General features: G+C 41.1%; 1 protein-coding gene across 1 annotated transcript in view; it reads left to right on the forward strand.

The window, feature by feature from the left end:
* The window catches only part of LOC139723392 (muscarinic acetylcholine receptor M2-like), a 143,645-nt gene that overhangs the window by 72,052 nt on the left and 53,414 nt on the right, over positions 1 to 18,179 (forward strand). Inside the window, exon 3 of the mRNA XM_071634637.1 lies at positions 3,108 to 3,200. Within this exon, the coding sequence (XP_071490738.1) occupies positions 3,108 to 3,200 (93 nt within the window). The remainder of the gene's footprint in view (positions 1 to 3,107; positions 3,201 to 18,179) is intronic.

The following is an 18,179-nucleotide window of genomic DNA, read 5'->3' on the forward strand; positions in this document are numbered from 1 at the left end:
CGCTGCCTCAGATACACATTCTGACACCTTGCTCGAGAAGGACATCACTATAACAAAAACATCTCGTTTGAGAGCGTATGCACTCAGTGGGATTCGAACTTGGGACCTCCGTTTGTAAAGTCTGCAGTCCTTGTCCACTGAGCCACAGTGCTCCAAATCCCAATCTTTTCAACAGATTGGCAAGTCCGCGTCTCCAGCAACTTCCTAAACTTCTGTAACGCCCTCTACCTAACAATCTTATCATGCAGGAACCAACCTTCAAAACACACTTAATGATGACGGTGAGAGAAAGATGGGTCACGTTTGCAAATTCAGAGACTTTGAAAATTTAACATCTCTCAAAAAAATAAACCCCCAAACCCATGAAAATTACTGCTACGTTCATCGATCTACCTTAAAGAGAATACTTATATAATGGAAAAGATTACAATACAACAACGTGATAATTATCTACGTAAGATGTGAAGTTCGCGAATGATTTTTATGAATAGGCCCACAAAACATCTATCGTCAACTATTCTCCCGCGAAACCGTTTCATGATGAAATATATCCTCTATTCCATGTGGGGACATTACCGGAAATGAAATTGATGTTTTTACGCGCCTTCGCGGATGTAATCTCACCCGCTTTTCGGCGCTAGACGCAATACAGAATTTATGGGAGTCATGCACACTGATATGGTTTCCCTTCACAAACCATTCGTTTTCCACTTTTTCATGGATTGTTTGCCATCACCTGAGACGAAATGCTGCACATAAAACCTAAGTACAGCCCATTTAGCATTCAATTCCCATATGTTCAATTTTCGGCATTTCCATCACTCTGTCTCTCTCTGCCTTCCTGCGTATGTTTGCATGACTTGTTCTCAAGAAGTGTCAGACGCTAACCCCATCCCATCTTACTTCGCTTCCGTAGTCATCAAAGGAGGTAACGAGCAACAAACTTTGAAACACTTTAACAATGATCTCAGCGATCAGTCTTTCTCGAACTGAGATGAATACAAAACAAAGTCTGACAAAAGAGGAGGAAAGAGAGATAGAGAGAGAGAGGGGGAGATATGGGGGTGGGGTGGGGAAGAGGAAAATGAGGGCGAAATGATTTTCCATTGATCCCAAGTGGTCATGTAGCGATCGTATTCTGCTGTGATATTCCATTACGCAGTCATTAATTCCGCACACGGTTGAAACAGACTACTCAGACAGGCCAAGTCTTCCGTATAATGCGTCACGTTTCGTTCCCTCCTGAACTAAAATCACGACCATGACTCGGGTACTAACATTTCCTTGCCGCGAAGGGAAAAAATCATCATCATCATCAACAACAAAAACAGCAACAGCAATAACAACAACAAAACATCATGAGAAAGAGGGTCATTGTACAGGGCCTCAGCTGAAAACTTCACCGATGCGGAAAGTTTTCTTGAGCGTTGCTCATCCGCGCAATCTCACTTTGTTTTCGTGACCACTGGCTGCAAGCTCATCGCCGAGTGAAAAGAATGAAAAAGGCTGACTTCTCATCGACGTGGAAGCTAGTTTCCAAATTGATTGGTCGAAAACATCCGAAAGGAATTCGAAAATTGCCGTCACCAGGCATCGCTAGTCTCATTACTCAAGTTGATAGGTGATCGCTCGATCCGGTATCTGCTGTAATAGCCCGGCAAAGTGGCCGCAAATATTGCTGATTGTTTGCTAGACCATTTCATCTGTTTGCGCAAATCACAATGGCGGAAAAGAAGTTTCTTCTTTGATAAAGTTGGTAATGTTTTGACATTGGAATTTCCCACCACCGGTAAGACTGGTTTAAAACAAATTGAAAAAAAAACACACGAAGCATTACAATTATTTCCAACTTCCGAGATCTAAGGGAAGAAACAATATTCCAAATGCCAAAGATTCCTCGCTCTTTCATTTTTCTCAGCTTTAGAATTAGGGTTTTCTCCTTTTCGGTACAACCAATTATTCATCCCTGGCGTACGATAAAGTTGGAAGTAGGATATTCATAGTTGAATGCAACTTAAACGCTTTACATTTCTTGCGCGATGGTTTCCTTTCTGCAATACTGCCGTCTTAATGTTGTCTGCAAATTCGATTTTTTTTTTACTACCTCTCGCTATAGTTTGCGATATTCAGCGAGCGATTGATTCGAATCAAGTCGTTCTATCATGCAATACTAAAAAACCAAACAGCTTCAAATGATTTGAAAACAGAATGTAGGGCATGTCATTGGCCATTTCTTCCACGCCAGGGAGCCTTCTTGTTTTTAATGAAATTACGTACAATTATCTCGCATTTATTCGGCCTCCACTTGTAGGTAATGTTTGACGCTCAATGCTCCGAGATCGGTGGGCTTCGATACTGGTGGACATTTAATCAAAAATATATTTGTGCCAGGAATAAAAATTCTCCGTAGAACGGATGTGGAGGTATTCACAAGAGTTTAAAGGACGATGAAATTCACGGATCTCTTTATTTCGCTTAATTATAGTATGGCCACACTCATTCGCTTTATGACGCGCGAGGCCTGTTCAAATCAAAATGATATTGCAAAGTTTACATTGCTGAGGCCCATTCCGGTAGAATTGTGGATACCCTCAGGTTTGTCATCATTGTTCTTCAGTACAGTGACGTATTTCTCCTTTCACTTTAGAAAACCTTATATTAATGTCGTTGAACTCGAGTGTGGCATAGTGAAAAGTCAACAGTGTTTTGTTTGTTTATTGAACTGGGCTAGAAAACATCACACAGCTTTTGTCGCAGATCATCTTCTCAATGACTGTTGGTGTTCGTCTGCCTTGGAAAGGTTCGCTCTCTGGAGTGCTGATGACCCAATCGTGACGATTTCATTCGTTACTCGTGCCACGCAATCATCTCACTCTCCATATCAACAATTTGTGTATACGCGTCCACTGATTACGCTGTTTCTTTGCATACGTGTCTACGCACTCCGTAAATGTTATGTTCTTTCTTCTTTCTTGTTTTCACAATAGTCGAACTCTCTCGAACGGTTACCAGTGCAATTTATGAGACCCATTATGTTTATCATAACGTGTTTAAAGAAGCACTTAATTAATTCTGACCTCCTACTTGCTTTTGAAATCAAATTTCAGGGATCAGCACCCCGCGGTTAACATGCCTGAGATACCTGATGGTCGGGTGGACTTGGGGCCCGCCACAGTTAACTCCTCCTACGTCCACATCGGGTAAGTAAATTTGTGTATATTTTGTATACATTTTCTTCTCTCTCTCTTTTTTTTTTTTCGCTATGTAGACACCAAAGGAACATAGTTTCCATGTGGAGGTCTCTCGCCTAAGTTGATAATTGTTTTGTTCACGTTACAAAAATCCAAATCCAATTCTGTAAATTACGAGAAAGATTCAAGGTGCTTGTCATTTCCTATATATTAGAGTAAACCGTCGGGTTTTACTTGCATATTCTTGAGTTTGGCGCAAATCAAGTTAAAAGTCTTACGCGCATTCTGCGGCTTTTCCACTAAAATTTCATGTGTCGGCTGAGTCATCATCGAAACAAGTCAATTAAATCTAAATTGAATGCTTATGTAGAGGAACTCACCCATTTCAAACAAACAATCAAACCAGCAAGAAATCAACATATATAATCTGAGAGGTTACTGTGACGTTGTCTATATTTATTGATTTCAGGTGGGACTCAAACACGATTTGCAGTGCTGTTGTTTTTACTTCATTGAATGTTAAGTTCAAAATTGATTTCGAAAGTGACATTTCATCTCGGGGTCCAAAAGAAGCATTTCTTTCGATCGGTGAACATGTTAACACGCATGCATCTTAGTTTACAAAGTATGTGATAGCCATCTTTAAATCTAATGTATGAACAAGTGTCATGACGCCCTGTAGCACATCTTTCTTCTACCGCAAACAAGATGTGTCAACTTCATAGTAGAGGTGACTTCGGTTTTTTTGACAAAGGCAGCAACATTTTGTGCGCTTTGTTGTTCTCTCTGTAGTCGAGACACAGGTTCGAAAAAAAAGCACCCCAAAAAAACCAAAAAGAAAACCCCCCCAAAAAAAAAAACCACGAAAAATAAAACAAAAACAAAAACAAAAACCCAACAAAAAACAAAGACTATACACAACAGCCCCAAACCAACCCTGTTGAAAGCTAGCCTTCTTGAAAGTGCCCAAACTTAGCTACACGCAGATCAAAGAAAGAAGTCACAAGTATTGTTTCAGCCTATGTGTTTGTATTACTCACTGTAAGTGTGAATTCTCGGAAAGGCTGCTAAATTAAATAGTGGATTCATCGGTCCGTCACTGGACGCCTAAGGCGCTTGGGTGATGGTGTGTGTGCGTACGTGCGTGCGTGCGTGCAATGACATCAGTAAACTGATCAACTTCAGTAGTGTTTAATATCGTAAAGTTGCTTTGGGTCGTTGCCACTTCCCTCTCCTCGCCCTTATATGTCACAGAGGAAAGTTTTGCATTACGAGGAATTCTCGTCTACGTGACGGCTCCACGACCCCGAATGTTGCTAGAAGGTGAATCGGCTGCGTATTGTTAGCATTTTGAGGAAAGGACGGACCCCTAGACAGCAAATGAATACTTCTTGTCCGGAAAAAAAGAGTGATACTTCCATCGTCCTAAAAAGAACCAATAACGGTCGAAAATTTGCGTCCATTTGGACGATTAAACAGTTGCGTATACTTCCGCGAAAATCGATTTCGGGTGAACAAGGGGCTTTGTGCGTAGCATAGATTTGGTGCGTTGATATCCATCAATAGCTCTTCCGTTATGGGAACGTATAAGGGAGGCTGGAAGTCGGACACACCCGGGGCTTGCCATCCATGATCGCTTCAACTTTCTAGGGAAATGTAATAGGCTTACAAGAAAGTAGCATTCATTCAGAAGAGAGAGAGAGAAAGTAGGAGCCGTTTCGACGTGTGAAAGCGTTACTGGTAAAGGTACTGATCTCCAAAGTCTGGAAGAAGGAAAGCGTCTCTTTAATCCACATATTAAATATTTGGTGAGACTGGCAGTTATATTAGGTATATTTTCTAAAGTCAGTTGAGCTCGTCTCGTATAGTAATTCTCAAAGATTTAATGCTCAATATCCGGTATACTCGTAGCCAACGGGCGAAGAGACGCAAAGTCTCACAGGATGATTCGATGCCTTGCTAATAATTGATGTTTGTGCGGATTAAACCAGCTTCGTGTTCCGTGCTATTTTTATCCTGATATTTGGGCCAGAAGTGTGTCCCAAAAGAGCGGGAAATTTTCCTTCTCTTGATATCGCCTTTGTTTATCGTGTGGTATTCTGGAAAACTTACGCGTTATTTTCATGCCTCGGAAGATGTGTTTTGTATCATTCCACATATGTGTATTGTATTTCTCCCAATTTGTTTTGAACTTTCGTGGGGAAGACGTTTTACTATCTATTCCAAATTAGATTCGGTAACCCGCATAGACTCCATTTACAGTATCCTCTACCCTACTCTTACCGCTTAGTGCAAAAAAAAAAAAGAAAGAAAGAAGGAGAGAAAGAAAAAAACGAAGGTTGTCTTTACAAGTCATAATACTGAACATGCTCTGGTCCATCAGATATGAATAATTACCACCATACTATAACTTTATTTTGATAATCGCAGCTCCACCATTCCACATGATAAATAAGGAAGGATCTTACCATTCCCATATATAATTTTTATCAACGGTTATGCCATTATAACCGTATTAACCCATTTCTCTCGAAAACTGGGTGCACTATGTGTCGCTTTAAAGGGAGTTAGCCATTATACCCCGAACGGTAACGGGTTAAGTGACTGGATGATAAAAGGATAGATAACGTGGGAGAAAAGTTCATTAGCATCGCTCTCCTCTCTGGAGCTCAAAGTCCGTATTTTGCCGGAATCATACCATGATGTCATATTGAACCCCTCGAGTATCTTGACCTCCTCCCCGTGAAGACGATGGGACACTCAATCATCTTTATACGCATGGCTGGATGGCTAACATTTCAGGCGATACGAAGACACGGTCGTAGAGATGATACAATGCATAAACTCCACAAAAGGTTAATTCCATTAACCCGCCGTGAAACACTCTCCTTGCCGTCTTTTGGCGTAACCCTTGAGTTACGGCAGACATATGAGAGAAAAAAAAAAATGGGGACAGTATTTCTTCAAGACACGTTGTCGCGAAAACCGGCAGCGCGGTGAGCTCGGCAGCTTTTAGTTTCCCCTTAAATGCACACCTCGTATAATCGCTGATTCTCACTGACAGATAATACCGTTAATGATATTCGCCCGCAGTTATCAATTCACTCTCGTCAGTGACGTCGTCTGCCAGGGGCAAGACACCTCGAAGCGCGTAGTTCCTGTGAAGTGGAAATAAAGAATTGCCCACTCTCACTTTCAGAAAATACAAAATGTTCGCCACTACAAAACGGACTCAAAGGCTGCATTCGGTGTACATAGATGGAGCGCGCGTATAAAGATATTTAAAGTGCGCCTCGCTTGAGAGGATACTTGGATAGTTTGCTTTTTTTATTTCAATTGAAACAAAGGGTTATATCTTTTTGTTTTTTAAAGAGCCGGAGCAGTGATTATGTATCATAACGTTTAAAAGGGATCTACGACAATGAATATATCGTCTGGGAGAGGACAATGATGCATAAAATGTCGAGTCAGAGGTTTAATATAACATTATATGCCCATCGCTTCGGTCAATATAAGCATTCATAAATGTGGTCTCTTGTTGCTCTTTACAAAGTTTCACCCTGAAAATCCCAAGTATATTTTGCTTTCGACCAATGAGAATGCAACTCGCGGGTGCAAAATGTTTGACCTCAATCTGGTGTGTATGTATCCAACCATATACTAAGGAGCCGAATTATGATCTAAATGATACCGATTTCTGGTCTGTTATCTTAAATCTTTACGCAAAAACAAAATGATGTTTTTTATGTTTACGGGGGAGGGGGTGGGGACTCTTTATTTTCACAAAGAAGATGAGTTTGTTATGTTCTTTACAATGTTTATAATGATTCCAAGGATGGTTTCTCTCTGTAGGTGAAAAGAAAACAAACTTTAAATGTTTCTCCCCTCTTGCTTCCTGTTTCTTCAGAACATTTCCTCTTTTGAAATTACTGCATACTGCACCCCCGCGGTTACAACATTACATTTGCGTGTGGTTCTGTGAGATAATAGCCCCTGTAAGCCCAGTATAAGGGCAGAACAAAACCGCACACCATGCAATCTTCATCAGCAAGGGCAAAATGGTGTTTATGGCAGCAAGATACCACCTAAAATGTGTGTCTGTGCTCAAGAATTATCTTCTCTCCTGCTTGTTTCGGCAAGATACTGGATTATCTTCCCCGCAGAGCAGTAGCGTCCTCCGCACGACTCCTCTAATAGCTCGCCGTGAGCCTACGATGAGATGACCTTAATCTACATACTTATACAAGAAGTAAATCGATGGAAAGATGTCTGACGTCTTAATGTTAGGCATGGTCCGGATTTTCCATCGGATGTTTTTCTTTTTCGAAGGGATTTTCCCTATAGTGTATAAAGAACAACAAGGAGTAACTTCTCTTGTTGCACCGCCTTTCCTTCAATGTACATGGGAAACCCCGAGAGTTGATTCATTTTTGTCGCGGCGTTATATGCTAGGGTATAGCAGCACTTTGAGAGGTTTTCTTTTATATCCTGGTTTCTTTCAATGCCACTTTGTTTTTTTTTCTCACCCACTGCGTTTATGCAAGCAACTCATGCTGTTTCCGTAGCATGTGACCGAGGAAATAAGAGTGATTACAGTAGATATGTCCCAGTGTGTGAAAACAATGAACCAAACAACAGACGACTGTCATTACCGTACTTTCGTCACTAGCCTTTTTTTTTAATCCCACATTATGTCAGTAATTTTCAGGAGACACTATGCAGGATCGCAGTTTTCGAAAACTAAAATCATTTCTAGCATGACTGTATCAAAGTACGTGATACAAAGGTTGTTGATACTTAATTTCAGGTTTAAAAGTAAAACAATAAAACAACACGTGCGTTATTGAACTTATTCTAACTTTCTAATGTTATTTGGGCAGTAGATTTTCTTACTGGCTGTGACTTTATACGTAAAAATAGGCATGTTTCTGTTTTTGTGTCTTGGTGTACCAATCACAGAACACGCTGACACACCATTCGAAGAAGACTCATATACTCTAGATATAGTCACCTTTGACCGTATAACCTATATTGTGTGACGAGAGCACTGAAAATGCTTTTCTATGATAGTACCTCTATTTGTGTTTCCATCATAAACAGGGAAAAAGGGCGCCACTATCTCTTCAATTTTCTGAGCGCAAAATGAGAACGATAGCAGAGCGGAGAGAGTGCAATTAATCAGAGTTGATAGGCAAGACATGATGGGAGTGAGCGAACGTACTGTATGTGGACGAAAAAGCGGGAATCTCTTGTCGTCTGCTCCTATTGAGAACAGGTGGCGCGCGGAATAGCGTAGGAGACTGATTTACGGGTGGGCCGCGATGTGAGGCTCGAAACACTCCCCCTTTTCCCTCTTCCTACGTGCCAGAGATGTTTTAATCAACTCGAGGGTAATTGCAGACAATGTTTATTCAAGTCGGCAATAATGTACAACTCCCTGGCATTTACTGTCGCCATAACTCACGGCAAGACGAGGGGCTCTCTGAAGTCAAATTAATGTTGTCTTTAATACTCAGCTTGTTGTGTTGCTGTACAACGCGTTTTGTTGCTGCATGAGAATGTCCTAAACCACTTGCCAAAAAAAAATTTCTGTAGAAATTCCCATTTATGTTTCATTCTCATAAAAGTTGTCGCGTTTTCATAATACAAACACCACTTCACAATTTCAAGGCGCATCGTAATACAGTAGTAACAAGATCGTATATTCGTCGAGTCAATACTTTCTTACAGTTCATGTCAAACTTAGTGCAGAGGAGTGAAAAGCTCTACTTGTTTTGTTCTACATTCACTGACATCGATGGCAATTTTCAGTAATGGACACGAATCACTCGTGGAAGAGGGAACAAGCAAGACGGAAGAATCTTCCTGAAAGTTGATACAGAGTCGCGCGAATTCATCACACCCCGACTTGTTTTTCTGCCTTTTTTCGTTCGCTGGTGGTGAAAAAGCACCAGGGGGACATCGTCAGCGTAAGCATATAGGTCAAACGCTGATGAAAACCGCGATATCTGAAGAAATCCCGTGAAAATTACTATTTGCTAAGGGTATCTTCTTTTTCAGATTTGCATGGGAGAACTCGAAAACGCCACGTAATCCGAGCAACATGATGTGCGGTAAAGGGAGCAAGGGATTAAAGAGCGCAGTCGTTTTACCCATTGATATACTACAGCAACATGACCTGCTTCGCCGTCCGAGAGGGTTTGTTTCACGAGGCACCATTATTCGGTGAGAAATTCGCGCGCTATGGTGTCGCCTGATTGTGACTTCTCCGAATGATAGAAAGTGTGACAGTGTCAACACCGAGTCCCGACTATTGACAGCAAACAAAAACACGAACAAAAAGAGCAGCTGACACTTAATCTGATACTTCAGCACTGACGGCTTAGCGTTACGATTTCTTCTCTCGCCTCCATTCACGGAGCCTTTTTCATCCCCTTTCAGTCTGTGCATGCGCAGTCATTTCTTTTTCTTCAACGCATAAATTCAATGACGCCAAACCAACTTGTGTCAACCGTTAGCAGTTAAACTATTGTGAATCTGTCTCAAATCGTTTTTTTTTGGGGGGGGGGGACTTTGGGCAAAATGAGGGAAATATGAGCGTGAAGTGATTGAGTGGGAGAAATTTAGGGAAAGTGCAGAGAGCTTTAACCATTACTGTGAGGTATGTGCATGCTTTTTCAACAGACGGAAAACATGATATCGGTTTGTTTGTCGAGCTGAAGAATTACATGGAACATCCACGAGTTTTCTTCAATACATTGTCGTGATATAGGTCAGGCGTATTTGCGTTCAGTTACCGTTAGCAAAATTTGATTATTGGAAAATCTATTCTTGCTGGAAACGCGTAACTCTGCGTTAATTGTACCCAATGAATTATTGATGCGTCTTGCGCGATCACACTTTCACTCATATAGTTTGGCGTCTACGTGAGGTGCCCGGTGTAAAGGCTTAAAATATTACGTTCACACCCACATTATAATTTGATATAGTGCACGTCCGCGTGTGTGCTTGCGTGCATGCATGTTCAATGTTTTCTAACAGTAATGCAGTAAATTGCCATGTACAAACATTATACAAACACACTTTCAAATTAACCTTTTCCATAAAAAACAACAACAAAATATTCATATAGGGGGTTAGGGGATGCAGGTATTACAATATGAAAAAAAGAATCATCATGATTACACAATCGCATCTGTGGATGGATGTGCGACGAAATAATCGAATTTCGATTGATTTTTCAGCACAAAATATTGCCGTATTATTCGCATTTCGCATCTTATCGCGACTAGAAAAAATAAAGAAGCAACAACAGCGGGGGTGGGGTGGATGGAACAAGCATTGGGGATTAACCCTACATAATTTGTCATAGTGCCGCAAAAAGAAAGTAAAGTCTTCTATAAGATAAGTCTGGCAGAAGATCTTGCAAGCCTATTGGCTTTGCCGAGGAGTATTCTGATAGTAAGTCGCCAAGAACGACGGAATTTGTTTCCGTGTTGCTGTTGCTTTATTACCAGCTATCTTGCGTTGATATTTTACGCAGGCTCCCTCCTTTCCAAATGCCCATGCTCTGGCTTATCGTCTCGCGCTCGAGGGTTACATAAGACTTGAGGCGTGTAGAGGTGGATCAAAACATGACGCAGATAGAAGTTGTCCTTTTTAAAAACATGTACTGTATACGAGCACTGGTCTCTCTAACTTGCATTCGGACACTGTACTTAAGTATATATAATGGCCTGATGACGGATAAATGTGGTCAAACTTTTTTTCTATTTCATATTCTCTTTGACTTATTCTTCTTCGCATACCCAGACAGTATGCTGTGAATAAAGTACAACAGTCGCCCGGCTAATAAGGCCCACTGTCCCCCCCCCCCCTTCCTCCCTTCCTCTAGTTGATGAAATAGTGGTCTTTTAGTCAACAAAAGTTACACACCGTAACAAAACATAAATTTAATGGTAATCCTAGGATAGAGGGTAATCATTGTCATCATTCATACCGTAATCATTCTTGTGAGTTATATTCTCATAAACGTCATAAACAATCATGAGTAACAACAGGTATAGGAGGTAAAATGAGAAGCTGAGACTGAGTGTATTATGGACATTCATGCATTTAAAAGAAAAAGAACTAATTATGACGACTGTATAGCCCTGATTTATCAGACCTTACCCCGACAACGTCAGGACAACGTCCGGCGAACAAAATTCCTTACCTCGGGCAATATAATCGCAGGAAAGAGCGAAGGGTACCGTTATAACAGACACACATCGAAAACGTTCTCCGGGTAGGTTTCCATAACAACCTACCCGTTCATGCGCGAAGTGGGTGTGGCTACAATCTATGCAAGTAATCGGCGAGCGGTGTGTCATCCTGTTTGGACAATTGCTCATGAGTGTTGAGTGTATCAAAGGAATGTAACCGCGAGAGAGTTTTAACAGAAGGGCTGTCGGGGGTAATGTCGAAGTAATGTCGTGGTAACTACTCTCGCTGGCTAGGGTAGAATTTGGCCAAAGCTCCCGCGACAATGTCCAAGCAACATATTGCGGGGACCTTTTCACAGGCAGGGTAGAAAAAAAAATGTCCGGACGTTGTCGCGGTAACTTTGGTTTTAAAGACTCTGTTAAAACGGGGCTTGATTCATATATTTCGTGAGTACATTAAACAAAAGAAACAAAAACACAACAACAAAGGAAACAGTTATTGCGACCTGGCTTATTGTTCAAGCCAGTAGAGCGTCGTAAATAGGAGAGGTTGAGAGGTGTAAAGATGCGCCGTCAGGCGATTACCTTGCGCCATTCTGAAGTGTGGTCGGTGTGAGCGTGCGAGGCATTCCACGTGCTGGACGTTCAACCATTCTGATTATGCCCTCCGTTTTCTTAAAAGATGCATACCCATGGCTATCTCTTTGAGTGTGCTGTATGAATCTTTCGCTTTCATGCATGTGTGACTGCTTACTGACAAGGTTATAATGTGCTTCACGACCGCGGAACACCATCCTTCCCAAATGTATATAGGACCGACCTTGGATATATAGCATGAATAATTTGTCGTTGTTGTCTCCGTTTTTACATAAGCGTGTCGAGTTTCAATGTCGAGAATTCTCCTTAGTCAGTGATTTGCAAGGATCACATTCCTGATTATGTACTTGGTAAAGAATTCATGATTGACAGCACAATCACTTCCGGAATGTAACCGTTACCTTCCGGTGACATATCTTGTCCCTTGCCTCCTTCATCATCTCCTTTCCTTCCTCTCATTTCGACCTATTTGTCTCTCGAGACTGCTCATCTTCACCCTATAGTCAATGTCACAAACCTCCGACTGTAGTCTCGTGTTTCAAACAATTTGTTGGCAATATGATATTGTAGCATAGCATGGGTGGGAGACCCATTCATCACGAGAAACCCGATTATGTTGAAATCCACACTGCTTTCGGTATGACAAAATTCAGGAGAAAGAAAACAACAGCAAAAAAAAAATCATTCGTCAGACAAAACCACGGTGGTCCAAGAATTATAGGCTTGCCACACCGTTTGTGACGTCACGTCTTCTTTTCGCTGATGTCTGAAATTCTCCCATGTGCCCATAACCATATAAAATTAGACCTCATCTACATTAGTTAGCAGGAAGAAGCCACAACGCACTGTAATCGTGAGACACGATTTGTATAGTCTACATTACCTACGCTGCCAGTGACTCTCCAATTTTGTATGTTTACGTCACACCGGGATATATTTTTAGAGGTGGCCATTGTTGTTGTTGTTGTTTAGTGCTAAGGTGAGAAATAACCTTGTTCCTAAAATATCACGCCCGGGAATTACCGGTAATACTCCAATCTTATCAGGCAGGGACCCGGCGTAAAGAGTGCGCCAAAGGTAAGAGGACATAGAACGGATCATCCTGTCGCCCTGGCCCGGCCAAGTAAACATGAATAACAGAAAAAAAAAATGTTTTTCTCAGTTGCTAATCGCGAAAACCGCGTTCCATGTACTCTCTTAGGGATTAGAGGGTTAAAGTCGGCGAGAAAAGCAGTTGGGAAACAACCTCCATTATAGTCAAGGGACAGAACGAAGTCATGACAATTAGTAATTTTGTAGCGGTCGTAGCGCATTGTTGGCATAAGGAAGTAGCGCACCATAGAACCCTTACAGCAACCAGTGCAGCTGGCAAAAATAAATAGATAGCCCAATAAATCCGTATGAAAACGAAGGAACTAGTCGCTGTAACACTCTTTATAAATCGTACAGAACTAGAATTGAGCATGCAAACTGAAAGCAGATATCACATTTTTTTCCTTTCGCTTTAGTCTCCAGAAGCATTCCAGCAAGTTGAGAGCTGACGTCTGAAAAACTGTATTAAATTTCACATGTAGAGCAAAACTTCGAAATCAAATGCATAACCTCTGTTGATATAGTCATAATTTCTATAGGTCACAGAAGTACATTGACCGAGTCCTCAAGTCAATCCAGCGGTATGATATTTTTTTTTGCATAAAAAAAACTTAGTAAAAAAAAAATAACGAATGAAAACACTAATATGTAGAACTATTAATGACATGGTATAGATATAAGTATCATCACACTTCCCTTCCAACACATCCAGAAAATCCTCATCATTTTTGCCCACTGCTTCTCAATCTGTACGCGCTTTTTTCTTCTTCTTCATGATTGATCGACTGCAGTTACGGAGCTTGAATTAACAATATACCCACGGTGCCAGCGTGTCATTAGCAGGCGATTCCGTAACCTACATTTTAGTATCATTAGGGAAATCCGTTAAAACGCCAGAGACAGACTTGGCATAATTCATCAACTTCCATACAGGTGAGGTCGAGGAAACACCGGCCAGGTATGCTTCAATCGCGCCCTCATCGCTGAAGAAGAGACAAGTCCATGCCTCATCGCTTACATTCCACTTAACCCCCCTCACATCCGCCACCATAGAGATCCATTGACATTTTGTACTAATGGCTTGCCAATGGCAATGTCGGAGTTAAGTCTTAAATGTTTCCAGTTGGTTGAGTGCACTCTTGCTGTACCTGCCTTTTATTTCTCTTCAAGGAGAAGAAACCACTTGTGTCATTTTGTTTTCGCCCACTCGTAAATCCGTTCAGTGTTCCTCCCTTCACGATGAAGACAGGAACTTCTTGACATTCGATTTGAAATCAATTACATATCACGTTTCTTGTACTGTTTCTTACGCTTCTGCCTATTTCATACTTGATGATAGCGTGTTGATTCTGACAGAGGGCGCATTGGTTAGATTTCATTCTTGCCTTTCACACCAACTGGTCATTCTATGATCTGTACTAACTTCTTGTTCTGTTTCTTACGCTTCAGCTTATTTTGATAATTTCATTCATTTTCACAAACATCCATTTTGCATGCACTCGATGCCTGTGCCATCATGAGTTAAAAGTCCTGATAGGATTTATCACTCTTGAAGGAATTTTTTACAACTACTAATTCACCTTTCTAATCACCTCGTAGTGCGTATTGAAAAACAAAACAAAACAAAACAAAACTAATCTTAGCATTTTCATTCAACTTCGTATAGTTGAATTTGGACATAGTTTCTTAGGATATTTCATGCTCGTAGGACATGCTCCGCAATATTCATGGCACTGAGAGATACAAAGGGACAAAGACGGCAAGGATAAATTGATACAGCATAGGAAGTTGAAGCAAAAAGGCGAAAAAAACAAGAAAAAAGGGATGAATGTAACAAAAACAGGCATATCACCAGCCCTCTTTCATTATCCATTTTAGTCGATGACTTTAGAACTGCGATATTTTCCACCTGCATCAACCGATGTTGCCTCGGAAAAAAAAACCCCAGAAATGCTCTAAATTGGAGACCTTAAGTCCTTTATATGGCATCGCCCCCAATAACAGCGAAGAGATGTCGACTGCTCGATGGAGCGGGATGGATGAAAAGAACGTTGAACTCTGACAACGCCAGGATACGGATTATTGATTCCACATGTCACACAATATCCATGTCATAGCTTTTGGCTATGATATAAGCCACATAGGAGCCCCGAGGTGAAATCGGCGATTACCACGCCACGTGTCCAATTTTGCAAGCATCTGTCTCAGATTCGTCAATAAAACCGTCTCCCCCCCCCCCCCCCAAAAAAAAAAAAAAGAAAAAGAAAAAAAAAAGAAGGTAGGCATCTAAAATATATACCAAAAAAAATGTATTTGTAACGAGTATGTATTAAGAGATAATTTGTCCTCAAATGAATTACATAGAAGACGTAAATTACCTTTGCTGTAATATGACACAGCAGTGCAAATCAACGTTAGATGGGAACATGTCAGAATCTCGCAGAGATCCAAATTGACAGAGATTACCCAAGCGACTATTGATATGACTAAAAAGAATGAGCTTTCGCATATTTTCTTTTTTATCTCATTATTCAATTTATATATGAATTTCATTCTGAATGTAATTTCAGGTGACTCTATTTTCCAAAGCATCATAAAACCTAACTTGTGCCTCGACAAGGATATTTGAAATTAAGATACATATCATTCTGTTTCTTTTACTGCTTTTGGGAAAGCAGATCACTGTTAACCTACTCTTGGAGAAAGGCTGTGTTTGGCTCCGTTCGTCAGGGGTTAGTGTTCTATATAATAAAACACTGATTACTGTAATATCCAGTTAAAAGTGTGTGGATTATAAGGAGCGTGAAGCAAGAGCACTATGGAAGAAAGTAAAGCAAAATGATACGTCAGACATCGTAATTCAGAGCAGTAGAGCAACATAAAGGGCATTAACCTCTTTGTTGAGTTACCCTCAATACTGATCACATCAAATGTCAAAACCAAAACAAAACAAGACACATTACTCCAAAATCCAGATCAGTTAATACCATAGGTATTTTTTTTAATAGTTATATTTCAACCGTCAACACAAATAAATCCAAAACAAAATAAAAGTCAAGTCTAAGGGTGACTCGTGCGTTCACACACCATGTTTTATAATATGCAACATTTTATATGCATAGAAAACTTGCCTACCCTGGAACAGTCTTGTAATAGTGTAAATCGTGCCGAAAAAGGGAACTTTACGTATTTATTTAATGTGATTACTAGGCAAAATTCTGGAAAATTTTCTCGAAGCAGGACAGAGGATGTGAAAACTTTCATCAATTCAGTTGACATAACCAGTTTGATACTTAAGCAGAGTCTGCTAAAGAAAGAAAAAAAATGCAACGTGTTAAGTAGAGGACTGTTACCAATGTATAATGCTTACTTTGTTTTGGTTGTTTCATTCTTGTAATCATTACGCAAAGTCCTTGTCATGGGCTCGACGGAGCATCAAATGTGAGTCGTTAATCTTTTTCAAATGACGTCTACAGGATAATTCCGGTCACTTTTTGGGGGCGCCAGCGTCAGCTTTCAAAATATTTGAATACTCCTTCCGAGTCCACCTACCAATCCAATCACGCCTTGGTGCCTTCGCGCCATTTTTTTAAAGACTTGTTTGCCGACGCTTCACCCACCGTCTGTCAGCGAGATGTTCGGTTTTGACCATGTTTGTCTTGTGTCCGAGATATTGCAGGGATGACACGTCGTCTTCTTACGATAAAAAAAGATTCACGGTTTGTTTTCTCTGGAATACTCGTATACGAGTCTTGTATGGTTGTCGTGCTTAGTTCATCTGACTAGGTTGGAGGGATAATGAAAGCGACAAGATGCTATTAATTCATTTTATCAAACCTTAAAATTCATATTATTTTGTATACCCTAAGCACGGGTTCCAACAGGTTCCCGTAAGCAGTGAGTTCATTTGAAGGGCTTATATGTTGTGCACGTGTCTTTTATCAGTCAGCTTGTGTGTGTGTTGAAGTGCTTTTTTTTCTTTGTATTGTATATTTGTGTTTTGTGCGCATGGTAACTGTTCAAACAACGTCTGCAATATAGTTATGAATACCTTATGGCTTTGTCGTTTATGTGAAATAGCGATACCTGCATAATACTGTCAAGACGAATGAGGTTAGCTAGTGTCCACGAAGTGTCCGATGCATTGTGTTGATCAGCATTATGTCCTGATTCTGAGAACTGCGTGCATTCTGGCAATTTTCATCGTCAGTATCAAAAATGCCAAATGGCTTGTGGCTGTCTGTCAAGCTTTACGTCAGGTGAGGCGTTTCATAATTGTCACTAATTCCTTCCGGTTTGACGCCCCCATTCATCTTTAGTACCCTCTCATTCCCCCCCCCCCTCCTTCTCCCCCCCCCCCCCCTCCAATTTCAGCCTTCCTTTTCAGTTATTAATAGTCCCACGCGTGCGCAGTCATGACTATTCATTGTTCAGTTCTTGCACGTAAATGTGCGTTGAGGTGAATCCAGTCAAATCATAACGCCGCGCGCCAGCGAGTAGCCCAGACAAGCAGACGACGATCCACACACCGGCGCGGTGTGTTTGATCGACACTAAGCCGGACAGTCGCTTCACGGGCGGGCGTATACGGTCATCGCATTCACTTCTCAGATATTCATGTCTCCGGGTCGACTGGGGGGTGGCGGATTATTACGATCAACCATTCTGAAGGCGTACCCACAAAGATGCAACTGTCTAGTCGAGTTCGATGGATTTCGTAATGATTCAAGGCGGGCCTACGTTGAAATGGACACTGACGCGAAATTAGCACGAGGGAGTGGACGTAATGAAGGAGCAACGATCAGTATCAAGTGACCTGTTTCACCCACCAAAGTTTTTTCTTCCTCGACACAGGGAGTCACAGGTAGGCTAACGTTGGCCAAACACTTCACGATAATTAGGGATTTTCCTACATCAGACCTCTTGAGTCCTCAGTAGACAGTGATTTGATTCTTCCAGTCGTACTTCGTTTCTTTCTGTAATAAGTGTGCCAAAGAGTGACAAGGGCTAGAAATAGATGGTCTGACATTTTTTTTTCACAGTCTTGAATACTGTTTCGTGAGGTGTATGCCAAACACCCGTATACTCAAATGTAC

Source organism: Diadema antillarum, unplaced genomic scaffold (genome assembly GCF_040938485.1).
Source record: "Diadema antillarum isolate AM-2024a unplaced genomic scaffold, OU_Dant_1.0 scf00000188, whole genome shotgun sequence".
NCBI classification, from domain to species: domain Eukaryota; kingdom Metazoa; phylum Echinodermata; class Echinoidea; order Diadematoida; family Diadematidae; genus Diadema; species Diadema antillarum.